General features: G+C 53.5%; 4 protein-coding genes across 4 annotated transcripts; 2 read left to right on the top strand and 2 right to left on the bottom strand.

The window, feature by feature from the left end:
• Positions 1 to 1,377: 1,377 nt before the first annotated feature.
• On the bottom strand, positions 1,378 to 1,794 carry Z519_02689 (uncharacterized protein; the record flags this gene model as incomplete). Its single annotated transcript, XM_016760445.1, has 1 exon — positions 1,378 to 1,794. One exon carries the CDS (start codon positions 1,792 to 1,794, stop codon positions 1,378 to 1,380), a length of 417 nt encoding a protein of 138 aa, XP_016623966.1.
• Positions 1,795 to 5,142: 3,348 nt separating this feature from the next.
• Z519_02688 (uncharacterized protein) lies at positions 5,143 to 6,093 on the top strand (the record flags this gene model as incomplete). Its single annotated transcript, XM_016760444.1, has 1 exon — positions 5,143 to 6,093. The coding sequence occupies one exon, from the start codon at positions 5,143 to 5,145 to the stop codon at positions 6,091 to 6,093; it is 951 nt and encodes a 316-aa protein (XP_016623965.1).
• A 29-nt stretch (positions 6,094 to 6,122) lies between these two features.
• Positions 6,123 to 6,996, bottom strand: Z519_02687 (peptidyl-prolyl cis-trans isomerase pin4; the record flags this gene model as incomplete). The annotated part of the gene is made up of 4 exons (XM_016760443.1): positions 6,123 to 6,181; positions 6,425 to 6,520; positions 6,640 to 6,742; positions 6,853 to 6,996. The coding sequence occupies 4 exons, from the start codon at positions 6,994 to 6,996 to the stop codon at positions 6,123 to 6,125; spliced, it is 402 nt and encodes a 133-aa protein (XP_016623964.1).
• A 1,259-nt stretch (positions 6,997 to 8,255) lies between these two features.
• On the top strand, positions 8,256 to 13,480 carry Z519_02686 (uncharacterized protein; the record flags this gene model as incomplete). Its single annotated transcript, XM_016760442.1, has 4 exons — positions 8,256 to 8,765; positions 8,817 to 9,293; positions 9,349 to 13,237; positions 13,293 to 13,480. 4 exons carry the CDS (start codon positions 8,256 to 8,258, stop codon positions 13,478 to 13,480), a joined length of 5,064 nt encoding a protein of 1,687 aa, XP_016623963.1.
• Between the last annotated feature and the right edge of the window lie 795 nt (positions 13,481 to 14,275).

Below are 14,275 nucleotides of genomic sequence, written 5' to 3'. Positions count from 1 at the left end.
TCGATGAGAAAGAGGCACGGACACGGCTCTGTGCAATACCTAAACGAGCAGGTTAAAATTTGACTGACTGACTGACAGAAGCAGGACCGAGAATTGTTGTTCTGACCTGGAATATGGCACTACTGACTGAGCGACTCGGTGGCATCCAGGATCTGAGATTGGAGCTGAACCGATCTGAGTGTCTCGAGGACCGGAAAGGAGGTTGGGTTGCAGACTGGACTCGACGTTCAATGCCTAGTTTCTAGGCAGCGAATGTTTGTAGTAGTATGTATAGAGTACTTTTTTTTTGGAGGGAAATCCGATATCGAGGTCATTGCATATTGGCCAGCAGCTTCTGTGGCTTGAGGAAGGCTCGATTCGAACAGGACAGCGAACGCTTCGTCACTCCTCAGACCCGTCCCATCACGCCGGATGATCCGACCTTGGGACGGACAGTGGCGGACCGATGTGGTTTCGGTGATGCTGGAGAAGAGGCATCTGCCTTGCTCCGCCGCCTTAGACCCGGGGGCTCCTCTCCTGTCTGTCTGTCTGTCTCTCTGTCTGTCTGCCTCTCTCGCGCCCCCGCGCGAGGTCTGTTCCGGTGACGTGCCTTGCGTTCTGGGACCGTGATGGCATGGCCCTTATGACTCGTGCTCGTGCCCGAGTGACACGGATATGATGCATGTGAAGGACGATCAAAGGAAGAGGACAATAAAGCACTTTGATATGTATGCGGAGAGACCCTGAAACAGAAGCACGAGGCAAATCAATCAATCAATCAATCAATCAATCAATCAATATATGCATTTGAAAACAATGAAAACCGTACCTGGTTCTTTTTGACGCCGGTATGCCCCCCCCCCCCCCCCCTTTCCGGCTCAAGGACAAGGACAAAGCATGTTACATTTACATGTGGGAAATACCCGTATCCCTCCGCGCCCGGCCCGCCCACACACTAATTAAGGTGGTAAAGATATTATATGGATGCTTTGTCTCTTCCCATGGCCGATTTTGAACCGTTGGCCGACTACTGCACAAGGGGTCAGGATGGGTTCAAGTCCCAATTCGCTCGAGCGCAGGCGCTTGCGTTTGCGTCGCGCACTCGGACTGACCTTTGGCTGGTTGGCTGACTGTATCGATGCTTTTCCTTCCTGCCGGGTCTACCCTTCCCATCCGTCCTGGTTCTGATCTCGCCCCTCAAGCGCGCAGTATGCCTGAGATACTCCTCGGCAGGTGACAGGGCTGCGTCTGGTGGCTGCCCATTACCTTGTCGCGCATATGGAGACGGTGCTCTTTGAATCCCCGTGCTCGTGACAACTCCGGCTCCGGCCGCCTTCAAAACTTGCGGCATGAAGCCTGTGTTTGTGTACCCAGACACGGCGTGATCTTGGTGGGCACTTAGAACAAAAGTTCAAGACAGCAACAGCAGGTCAGGGCGGCCAGGAAGGCTGCACAACACCCTTCAGCCGCGGCTTGGTCTGGCGATCGATCGTAGTATCCCACGGGCGGGCCCTGCTGGTAATACATGCCCGGTGGCGGCGGTCCGTAGTATCCGTAGGGTTGCTGTTGGCCCTGCGGACCCTGCGGCGGCCATGGGCCTGGGGGACCTTGGTTCCAGCCCTGAGGCGGCATGTAAGCTCCATTGGGAGCTTGGGCGGGAGGGTAAGACTCAGGCACAGGCCCGCGTGTGGTGTTGACGGGTACGTTGGGCGGGTAGTATGGGCCGGCGTCGTGGTGGGCTTGCGGCGGGACGGTCAGGGCTCCGTTGGGAGGGGGGCCGTTGGGCGGTTCGTATTTGTTGTTGTTGTCGGACATGATGAGCTGCGGAAAAATGGAGGGGAGGCAAAGAAGGACTTAGAAGGGATAGAGAAGAATATGTCGGGGCTGTCAAATTGTACCGGACAGGTCCAAAGGATAAGATGCGCTGCACGGTTGCCAGGTTCGTTAGAAGCCCGTGTGTCTGCGGGGTGACGAGGCTGAGGTTCGGAACAAGGCTGTGTGTGGGGGCAAAGTGAACCGGATCGAATGGCCGTTTCCCCTCTCGAAAAGTAGTGTGCTGGATTTTCAAACACAATTATCTCGAGTAATGTAATGGCAATTAGTGAACGTTGTTGCAGTCAGTCGTGTGCTTCAAGGTGATAGACAAGGGATGCCGCTTCAAAAGAGAAGAATAAGGAAGAGTAGAAGACGGAGGATGTTGCGCAAGGAAATTTGTTCATTCTTTGATTACGAGAGCCCCGTCGGGGCGGTCGGCAAAGGCAGAGAGATCTTTGCTCAGCCATTTGGTCCATGTAAGTGTAGCTGCCGCGGCGCGCCGAGTTCGGCTCTTCGTTTTCGACGGGAAAAAATATTGGAAGTGGTTTATGTACGGAAGTATGTATTGTATGCGGAGGATGGTTAAACCCGCTCGCCAGTAGCCTACATACCTACTCCGTACTCGGTACTCGGTACTACAGTCGGAGTGGCTATTTGAGGACCTTTGAGGACCCTAAACAGTCTCGAGCGATGCGACGAAGTTGCGAACCCCCATCACATCCATGACGGCCATCACCAGCGCTGTGTCACTTGGAAGAACTAATAATTACTTGAGAGAAACCCAAGGGTGCAGCCCACGTGCCTAAGAAATTTGTTTTTTTGTCTCACTCTTCGCTTCACAAGATCGTTTTGCCGGCAAGACGGAAAAGTCACGGGATGACGGTCGTAAATCGTGATGATGAGCGATGATGTGCGAAGATGAAAGATGGTGGAATTTGCTGGCTCGCCGCGGCACCGCTCAAAGCCTATTGAAGCACGTCCCGCCTCTGCACCACCTGCCCTGGGCAGTGGGAAGTGGGCAGCAGTGGGCAATGGCCATCCCTCTGGTCCCTGCTCGTACCCAATCGCCTACTCCATCAGTCATCGCTCTGGGCGTTGCCTCCCTCCCTCCATCCCTACCCCCAAGCTCCCAAAGGTTCCCAAACCCCCATTCTACGCCCATGAGCCCATCAGCATCTCTTGCCGCTTGGGGGTGCCACTCCTGATGGGAACTATCGATGGTTAAGCGCTTGGGCGGTAGGCCCGGGCCCTCGCGCTCCCCCCCTTCTTCTAGCAACTCTAACACAAATCGAACGCGTCCCCCCAAAATGGAGATTCACTCCGTTCTCTGGATGTATTCCCTCCGTACAGGTACATGTCTCTGAAGGCGGTCAGGTCAGTTCGCATTCTTGTTTCTTTTTCTTTCGGAGCGAAATTCCCATGTGAAAGTTAAGATAATCATGCTGCACCAGATAGGTTGCGTTGTTGGGCCACCTTGCGTCGTATCCCTATCTCTTAGAGTCTCACTCCGCCCAAGGCGAAGCATCAAATAATACAATCCCAAAGGTGTGTCCCGGAGTACGGAGTACGGGTATGAGTACCCTGTACTTTGTTCCACAGCACCACGGCACAGAATCTGAAATCGCAGGGGTGGGATAACCCCACTTCTCTTCTTCTTCAACAACAACAACCATGTCCAGTACAGAGTAAGGGACCGACCACCAACGCCAACACCATCACGAAACACCAAACACCCAACGCTCCCTCCTCGGACCTGGTCGCCCGGGATCGACTGGGTGGATTTTTGCTCTTGTTGCTATCTCTCTCACTCCTTCGCCGTGTGGGTCCCCCTCTGCTCAGGGCTCTCACCTGCTTGCTCATTCATAGCCCTGTTCCGATGCGGCCATGATGATATGTGAAAGGGCACCAGCACCAGCACCAGCACCAACACCAAACACCACGACCAGGATGCTCCGGTGGGGGGTCCGAGCGACGCAAAAAAGAAGCCACTCCCTGGCCACGGCCAACCTTGTCGGCGGGATCCCACGTTGTTCCGTTCCGCCTTGCCGCGAGCGAATACCAGTCTCACAAACGGAGACTGGCTCTTGTCAAGACTTGTCCAGCTCGCAAAACAGCCTCACTAGCCTTATCCTTATCATACACCACAATCGGACGTGCAGCGCGCATCAGCAAGCCCGCCTTGCCTGCCCCCAGCAATGCCAGTCTTGCCGGCCCATCAAAGATCGCTTGTGTCGCACATCAGCGAACAAAAACAACATCGTCGGGCATCCTTGGAGGCTAGCAGCACGCCCCCCAAGCCTCTCCCGATCCATGTCCATTCTGCCTGCATTTTGCCGTTTCCTGCCATCCCCGATTGCTATCCGGCCTCTGATTCGGCACTGGCCCCCCTCGACAAGGTTAACAAGGTCCATTTGCCTGACAGCACGCAGGCACATGCCTCCCTGACTCTGTCTTGCCGGCAGACGTTCTCAGTTGAACCGAAGACGCACTGCGCGGGCACTATCGGTCCTGCACCTCAGCATCTGTGCAGATAACGACCTTGCGTCTTCGTTCCTCCATCCCAAATACCCATCCGCCCAGCTGATAAACTTCTCCTGACCACCACAGTTGGTTATTGCGTGCCAGTCTTCCAGGCTCTCGAATTTTTCCCCTTCCTCCTCTTTTCTTCCTTCTTGATTCCTCGTCGCTGATTCCCGGTACAATGAGCATTTATCTGTGGTACACGTTCAGCTGGAGTTCTTTGAGAAAGAGCTTTGCGCCGTGGTAACACCCACCCCACAAAACAGTTGCGTATGTCACCCATGCCCACGGTCGCTCACCGTACCTTGGACTTTTTTTTATGAAGGCCAGCGATAACGCCCGTAATGGACGCTGACAGGTTTCCAGGCTCAACGGTGCACTCTCAATCCAAGTTTGCCTACAGCGATATCATAAAACTGGTGATATCGCCCTCTTCGGAGGGTGAGGGGGTCTTCCCCTTGACAAAACCTCTGGATCTTGCGGACAGCTTCATATGCATCGCACAGATCACGTTTCTTTTTTTTTTGCCGGAGTCGTTGATCGATAACCCGGGCGCCTTTCTCCCTGGCCTCGATGTTTGGCTCGAACGCGTTGCCGTTACCCCCACCCTTTGCCCACGAACATCGCCCTCTCCGGTTGAACGCTGAAAGCGCCCGTCCCCTCCCAACCGGAGAATGTCGATATCTCTTGTTACACCCTTCGGCACAGAATCAACAGTGTTCATGCCAATCGTTCCACCTTAATCGAAGCGCGCCTGGGAATATCTGTGAATGCGGCCATCAAGCCTGCTACCACGTCCACCAGGAAAACAATAATAATGAAAAACATATGGATAAACTCAATGCTGTTCTTGATAAGATAAATGTCGTCTTTGATAAGGTCAAGCGTTTGGAAGAAACCATTCAGAATGAACGCAGCAATCGGGATTCTGCTTTACAGAGAGAAAGACAGATGTGGGAAAGAGAAGTTCGCATCTTGCGTGAGGCGCTCGCCCCTTTTTATCAGAGCGAAAAAGAAATGCGTCGACGCATCGTCGACATCGAAGATAGAGTCGAAGGCAATTATGACGAGCACGTCCGCCTAAGAGATCGGGTCGTCGCCGTCGACGATGCCACCATGTCAGTGGAGAAGAGGGTCGAGGAGCTCGAAGATTTCCGCTTCAAGAGGCGACGTCTGGGTCGCAATAACACTCAAGACCAACCGTCGCAGAATGGCTACATCTCGTCCGATCCTGATAACTTCAGACGGGTGTCTTCCAGCGTCGACGGAGGTTCGGTTCGCACGCCTTCATCGAGAGCATTGTCGCCCAATGGGACCGCGCCTGCTCCCGCGCCGGAGCCGGAAGAGCCTCGATCAAGTGGGATCCTCAACCTTGTCGCTGAAATGCCCCGTCCTGGGCCTTTCGCCAACCTGCCGCAACGCCTGTCACCGCCACACGAGGAGCCGAGATCAAGCGGCTTCTTGACGTTAGACCTGGGAGAACGACTCAAGGAGAAGCCTGGCTCAGAGCAAGTGGCAGCACAGGTCGCCATCCAGTCGGCTTCTCGATTCACTCCGCCTCAGGATCGACCAAGTCCATCCAGCTCTGCAAAGTCCAACCCGGACGTCTCTGCCACAGCTACGCGAACTCCTCCTAAACTCCTCAACACCAAATTGCCAGTCATAGATGTGATGGTGCTCCCTGGCAACGTATCTCCAAGAAAGAGAAAGCATCATGTCGACCACATTGCTCTAGATGTGCTTGCGGATGTCACCGTCGCCAGTCCACTCATTCACTGATGACCACCCTTCAATTCTAGCTACCTCACTCATTTCCGCCCTTCCACCATTATGATGTGGTAGCCATGGCTTGTTTTGACCTCGGCATCTGTGGTGGAGTGGTCAGCGAAGAGGACCAAAAGGCATTAAACGGTCATTTTCGATGGCAGTATTGGCACAACAGTTTTCATTGCACACGCCGACTTTCTTCCTTTTTCCTTCGCGGTGATCGAAATAGCTTAGGAACGCTCATTCTGTGGCTCAGTTCCTCTGCTGTACAGGTAGACATCAAACAGTAACAACACAATCCTTGTAACCAGTCTCAGTAAACGAGATAAGGAATCAGACTCACATTTGGGATTTGCTGTTGTGGAGGGTTCTAATTCGTAGGCGACTTTCTCAAAGTCTCCATGCAGGCTACCTCTGGTCTTCCAGCCTAGCGATCCGCCTGCAAGAGAATGATAACGATTTTGTCATGTTAGCCCGTGCTGACTGACGGATTCGGCCTCTCGCTGACGCAAAGGACCTGCCGAAGGAAGGGGTGATGACAAGTTGCACACTCCGTACCTTGTCTGGCCTTATCCTCTGAGAACTCCCTTGCAACGTCATCGAACTTGGCCCCTTCGCGCAACTTTGCCAGGGCTTCCTCTTTTTTGGAATGCTTTTCGCACTGTGGAGGGAGTGAGGGTTAGATGGGTGTTGCCTAAACGGAGCACGTAGTATTTGTGTGCAGGCATGGATGGACGATGCCCTTCGTGCCCAACATTCGAATCGACCTACCAAAATGTGTCTGACATTGATGGATTGAGCCGCTTTCAGCTTCCCGCTCCCACTGGCTGATGAGCCTTCATTGTCTTTGCCCTTGGCCTTGCCTTTGGCACTGCTAGAGGAGGCTTTGCCGGAATCTTTGCCCTTTGGCGCCATGAAGACTCGCAGCAGACTCGCCCTTGGTCGGAGAACTTTCAAGGAACACCGCCCACGAAATGGTTCTTGAACGGGTTTGTAGACGACGACAGGCGACACCAAAAAAACAGCTGCTCGGTGTTGGACACTCTGACAAGCCTTTAAATAGGGTGGTCTCGCATGAGAAGGGACCAGCGCCTGGGATGAAATAGGGTACAAATGCAATAGAGCTCCAGGGGCCTAGTAATTATGGCTTCCATATCCGTTCTAGCCTCGGATAATGGCTTGGCGCAGCAAAGCAAATGACGCTCGCTCCCTCGTCCGCCCCAGTTCTGGTCCCGGGGGTGGGCGTGTTTGGCGTCTTTTGGTACTAATAGCACTACCAGCGCCACCACTTGCAGCGCTTGTTCCCCCTTCACAGAAAAAGTCAGAGGTGCTTGAGGTGCCTTGTGGATCAGCCAGCGAGCAAACCTCAGCAGCTGCCCGTCATTCTCCTCGCTTCCAGCGGCCGCCCTGCACACCACTCTCAGCATCCTCAGCACAAACAGAACACCAACACCTCGAGCAAAATCATGCTCGATCCACAAGAAAACAAACTTATTGGCGATTCTCAGCATCGCAGAGGGACCCTTGTCCCGTAGATAGAAAAATGGCTATACCAATGTTGCTCCGTATATAAGAGACGTCACGTGACAGGCTTTGATGCTCATTAACGCCGGCCGGGATTCGCGCTTTTTCGAGGAGATGGTGATTCCAGACATCCGGGATGAGCTTGGGCTTTTGGGACTGCACCCACGGCTGCACCAACTGCGACTGACCATGACCCAGCATCCTCTTCATCGCCACCAACCTTCATCTCCTTTAATCCACCCCCCATTCCCATCACCATCCCATCATCGCCTTTCCCCATTGCGCGACAGTGAATACATTTCCATTGCCCAGCTGAACAATAATGTCGCCAGCCCCTTGAATGATTCCGAATCCGGTGACACGACCTGACTGTACCAGCCGAACTCCTTGAGGAAGCCAAACGGAGTGGATCGACCCTCACATCCATCCCAATTCATCCTCACCGCGATCAATCTCGTCGGCGAAAAACGTCCCCCCCCCCCGCCTGTCGCTTGCAGCGCTGTGCCACGATTAGGCGATGGAGGCTGTGGGCAGAGGCAATAGATAAACACTTTGATAGCGAGTCTGTGCCAGTAGGATCAACAACACCACGGTAGACCCAAAAAACAACTCACACCATTAGCGGTCCACGAAGGGAAAAAGAATTCACAATGTCTGGATCGACACCATACGCGGTTCGTTCGCCGACTCAGTCGAACCAATACCCACCACCTTATTCACCAAGTCACCCGAACCGCCCTTTTTTTGGCCATGAACCATTTCAGATGCCTCCTCAACACCTCATCCAAACTCCGCCTCCGTTTCCTCCTGCGTCCTTGGTACATAGCCCGCATCACACCCGGCCCACGCTGGCATCCCCTTTGCCTTCGACAAGCGCGTTACCACCTCCTCCGCCGCCTCCTCTTCCACCCCCTTCGATTGGCGCAGGGCCGCCGTACCAACCTCTGACATCAAGTCCGCCGTTCTCGCTTCAAAGAACATACTCTGGACATCTGGTTCATCCAAGTATGCCGTCGCCATATGATGTCAATCCCTCGCACGCGCATCCACCAGGGCCTCCAAGTTCTGCGCTGCAGTCGCCGATGAGGGATCACCACAGTCTCAGCAATGGAAGACCTGCAGACATGTCTTCGTCAGAGTCGAGGCCGCAATCGAAAGATGTAAGTTGGCAATGCGGTGCGGCCGAGTGAAATGCTGATTTTGTCCCACAGAAGCCAGACAGGGCGAGCAACCCCATGTCCTTTGCAAGCATCCTTGGTCCTTCAAACAATGAACCCTCTCCAAAAATATCTGAAGCGAAACTGCCTCCTCAGCGACCAGCAACGCCCCCACCGCCGCCGCCTCTATCTAAAGAGCCTTTTGTAGAAAGCAAGCCTGCGCCTGAGAAGCCACCTGTGACCAGAATGCCCGAGGTCGGCGCAAATCAAACTTTGGGTAATGGCATCACCAAATCGCAACCGAAAGCAGAGGCAGTACACGCTTCCAAAAAATATGTCGCACCGCCCCGACCACGAAAGATCCTCACGGAGGGGGAGGCTGACAAGATCCTGAAGGCTCTTGCCGTCATCGACGACACTAGTTTCAGTGACGCCGAGGATGCTTCCTGGTTCGAGCACAAGGAACGATACAAGCAAAGAACTAGGAAGAGAGCCGCAGACGTGTACGAAGTCGAATTGCACAAACGCAAGGTAAGTTGATTCACCAACCGCATCCGTCTGGCAGTAAGGCTGACCTTCCTCGTAGCGCCGCCGTGGCTATTTCTTAGAAACATTCATCCGATCCATGGACAAACAAGCCCTTATTGCAGCTCAGCGCTTTCGTGAACGCTTCGAACCTGTCGCTGCCAAGGAAATTGCCGACAAGGATCACCAGAGCGAAAAGGAAAGAAAGAAAGACATGCAGAGAAAACGGCGTCGTGAGCAGCAGATCCGTCATGAGCGAAACAGGCTGGAAGAGCTGGAACAGCGTGCAAGAGAGGCTGAAGATCAAGAAGAGGCACAAAAGTATCTGAGGCAAGCAGAGAAGTCCCAGGCTCGCATAAAACAGACCACAGAACTGCTCGAGGGTGTCCCTGCCCAGGAAGACATGGAAGTACCGGCCCCGGCACCAAACTACGAAGGTGGTGTTACATCTTCATTCCAGCTCGCCACGCCCGAACCTGGCGAGCCTCCTAAGAAGCGCAGCAAGAAGGAACCCGGTGCTCCCTCCGCTCGTCTAAAGAAGTCCAAAGAAAAGAAGCAGGCCGAGAAAGATGCCGCAGAAGCGGCTTATGCGGCGATGGAAAAGGATGCCTTGATCCAAATTGCGCCCAAGGAAGAAGCGACCCCCGGTCCATCTGGCAAGTCCAAAAAGTCCAAGGAGCCCAAGGAGCCCAAGGAGGTCCCTGCTACTCCTCCGCCACAGACAGTCAACTATGAATCGAAAGGTTACGTTCAAATCTACGAGCAGATCTGGAGAGACCTGGCCAGGAAAGATATACCCAAAGTATATCGGATTAAGCAAGTATCTCTCGCTACCAGACAGGAAAATCTCCGCAAGACTGCCATCCTCGCAAGCAAACAGGCGCGGAAGTGGCAGGAGCGAACCAACAAGAGCATGAAGGATACCCAAGCACGGGCGAAACGTGTCATGCGTGAGATGATGTCCTTCTGGAAGCGGAACGAGCGGGAAGAGCGAGATCTACGTCGTCTGGCAGAGAGGAAGGAGATTGAAGACGCAAAGAAGGCGGAAGCCGACCGCGAGGCCAACAGACAGAAGCGGAAACTCAACTTCCTCATCTCGCAAACAGAAATCTACTCGCACTTTATCGGGCGAAAGATCAAAACAGACGAAGTAGAGAGAGCCACAGACAATGGGGAAGTCCACAGTTCTGGAGAGAAGAGCATGCCCAATGGAGATCAGGATCAAGACGTGGATGACTTGTCACTGTCCAAGGATCACGGAAACGTCAAGGTCACTAACTTTGAAGACCTGGATTTCGACGCCGAGGACGAGTCAGAGTTGAGAAAAGCCGCGATATCCAACGCTGCAAGCGCACTGCAGGATGCACAAGACAAAGCCCGCAACTTCAACGCACAAGACTCCATGGCTGCTCTTGACTCGAGCGAGATGAACTTTCAGAATCCTACCATGGCAGGCGATGTTCAAGTCTCCCAGCCCAAGATGTTACAGGCTCAACTCAAGGAGTACCAGCTCAAAGGTCTCAACTGGCTGGTTAACCTTTACGAGCAAGGCATCAACGGCATACTGGCAGATGAAATGGGTCTCGGCAAGACCGTTCAATCTATTTCGGTCATGGGCTATCTTGCAGAGCAGCATAACATCTGGGGACCCTTCTTGGTCATCGCTCCAGCCTCAACGCTACACAACTGGCAGCAAGAAATTACCAAATTTGTGCCCGCAATCAAGGTTCTTCCATATTGGGGCAGTGCAAAGGACCGAAAGATCCTGCGAAAGTTCTGGGATCGGAAGCACATCACCTACACGAAAGATTCCGAGTTCCACGTGCTCGTTACTTCCTATCAACTTGTCGTTCAAGACGCTCAGTATTTCCAGAAGATCCGATGGCAGTACATGATTCTGGACGAGGCGCAAGCCATCAAGTCATCAAGTAGTTCCAGATGGAAGACTCTGCTGGCTTTCCAGTGTCGCAACCGGCTTTTGCTCACGGGTACACCGATTCAGAACAATATGCAAGAGCTGTGGGCTTTGCTCCACTTCATCATGCCCACACTGTTTGACTCACACGACGAGTTCAGTGACTGGTTCTCCAAGGACATCGAAAGCCATGCACAGAGCAACACCAAATTGAATCAGGATCAACTCAAGCGGTTACATATGATTCTCAAGCCATTCATGTTGCGGCGTGTCAAGGCACATGTGCAGAAGGAACTTGGCGACAAGGTTGAAAAAGATGTCTTCTGCGAGCTCACCTATCGACAACGAGCGTACTACTCGAATTTGCGCAGCAAGATCAGCATCATGGACCTGATCGAAAAGGCAGCTCTGGGCGGCGACGAAGATACTGCCACTCTGATGAACTTGGTCATGCAGTTCCGAAAAGTGTGCAACCATCCAGATTTGTTCGAACGAGCAGACACAACTTCGCCGTTCTCGCTGTCGTATTTTGCCGAGACTGCCTCGTTTGTCCGAGAAGGCTCCTTTGTGCAGGTCGGCTATTCTGTTCGCAACCAGATTCAATATGATCTGCCTCGAATATTGTGCAATGATGCTGGGAGATTAGACATCGCTGGACCTAACAATCCCTACGCTGGCTTTCGACGCGCTGGTTTCAAGACCAAGGGACTTGGTGGTCTGATGAGGATCTGGACCCCTGAGCACATCAAATTCTCAGCCGAAGCCGACGGCGCGTTCTCATTCCTGCGTTTTGTTGATGCCTCCGCTGGTGAAGCCTCCTCTTATGCCGAGTCTGGACTCTTCGAGCGTGCCATAAAGCTCAAGAGACAGCAGAGACGAAGGATACACATCTTTCAAGATTCCGAAGATGGATCCGACGGGCCGCCGGCGCATGCCATGTTCAACATTGTAGAAACCGAACCCCGACAGGCCCTCACGCAACTGGATCCCAACTCGAACCTCGCAAAACTTTGCAACATTTCCAGGGATACGCTTGCGGAACACGGGGTCTCCGTGCTGGAACCAGCCGCCCGACCGAAAGCGTTGGCCCCTCCGATTGAGGTCAGTTGCTTTGATCAATCCTCAATCTCGGAGCGACAATTGACCTTGTTCAACATGGATGTCCGCAACACGCTGTACCCGCTAGAAGAATCACTCGAGGAGAAGCTACTTGAGCATGACGAAGATCCTGCCAATTTCCCGATCTCCAATATGCTGCCCGCACCGGAATCTGCGAAGGCCAGGTACACCAACATCGCGGTGCCTTCGATGCGCCGATTTGTTACGGATTCGGGCAAGCTTGCGAAACTGGATCAGCTGCTTCGAGAACTCAAACAGGGCGGACACCGTGTACTCTTGTACTTCCAGATGACTCGCATGATCGACTTGATGGAAGAATATCTCACGTACCGCAACTACAAGTACTGTCGATTGGATGGGAGTACCAAGTTAGAAGACCGTCGAGACACGGTACACGATTTCCAGACCAGGCCTGAGATCTTCATCTTCCTGCTGTCCACCCGTGCGGGGGGTCTGGGTATCAACTTGACATCTGCCGATACCGTCATCTTCTACGACTCGGATTGGAATCCCACCATCGATTCGCAAGCCATGGACCGAGCCCACCGGCTGGGCCAGACTAAGCAGGTCACAGTGTATCGGCTCATCACTCGTGGGACCATCGAAGAACGCATCCGCAAGCGGGCCATGCAGAAAGAAGAAGTGCAACGAGTCGTCATCACCGGCGGAGACGGAGCTGGTGTGGACTTCAATACCCGCGATCGGCGTGAGAATAGGACCAAGGATATCGCCATGTGGCTCGCCGACGATGACCAAGCGGCTCTTATTGAACAGAAGGAAAAGGAAATTGCCGAGAAGCCTGATGAGGAGAACACGAGGAAGAGGAGCAAGAAGGCGGCGGCGGCGGCGGCGGCGGCGGCGGCTGGTGGAAGGAAGCGAAAGGGCGAAATGAGTTTGGATGATATGTACCATGAAGGTGAGTGGCCTTTTTCTCTGGCATTGTTAGTATTGACTGACCATTTTCCGTGCAGGCGAAGGACATTTCGAAGATGCTTCGGCGAAACCGTCGGGGGCGGCAACCCCAGTCAGCGCAGCAGAGACGGCTGGACCGAAGCGCGGGCCTCGTGGCGGACGAGGCGTGAGCAAGAAGGCTAAGACGGCGAAACAGAGACTTGCTATTGTTGATGCCGAAGGGGACCTGGGCATGGGTGGGACATGAACACAAGGCGAGAATTGAGTTTCATCAGTGCCGAAAAGGGGGCTGCAAAAGAAAGATGGCACACATGGGATATTAATGTTAGAGCCACGGAAGCCCCGTCTGCTGGGAATTTTTGAGATAGAATTGGGCCAGGGTAGCCGGGAATTGGGATTGAAGATTTCGTGTTGATGGTGTTGAATGTACGATTATGGAATACTGTTTGCGTCTTTCGAGGGTCCTAGATGGCGATGGATGATGAAGCGGGCCAGAGCCTGGGCCAGGGAATATATATGGGCGCCGAGGCTGAAGACCTTTACCATTGCATGCCAACACGAGGGAGAGCGACGAGGATGTTTGCTGATGGTCAGGTTTCATGCTCCTACAGTATGTATTCAGGTATCAGCAGCACCTTTTTGAGGCGGTAGTGTGAGGTGTGTTGGGCCGGCAAAAGAATTCGCTTTCATTGGGAAGCACACAACGGATTTAATGATGTTTGTGAGGTGGTTCACTCATCCTCTTGTTTTCTCTTTTTTCTCTCTCTCTTTGGGCCATGTGTTCCTGTCTTTATTCAGTCTCTTTGGCTCGAGAGGGCGGAAGGAGTTGAAGGAGTGTAAGCGATTGCCCTTGGAGAAAGGCACGAGAGAGAGTGTGTACGCGTGTGTACGTGTGTGTGGTGTCGCGGCATTGAAGTGTTCGAGAGGGTGGTAAGACGAGAGAGAGGCCCCTTGGGATGGGACGCTTGATGCATTGATGCACTTGGTGATACAGTCCCTGGGGCCTGTAGGTGGCTCGGTGGGCACTGGTGTGGCTCGTGGC

This window comes from Cladophialophora bantiana, assembly GCF_000835475.1.
Source record: "Cladophialophora bantiana CBS 173.52 unplaced genomic scaffold supercont1.3, whole genome shotgun sequence".
Lineage (NCBI taxonomy): Eukaryota > Fungi > Ascomycota > Eurotiomycetes > Chaetothyriales > Herpotrichiellaceae > Cladophialophora > Cladophialophora bantiana.
Note: the sequence above shows the minus strand (reverse complement) of the source record. Positions and strands in the feature narration are given on the sequence as shown.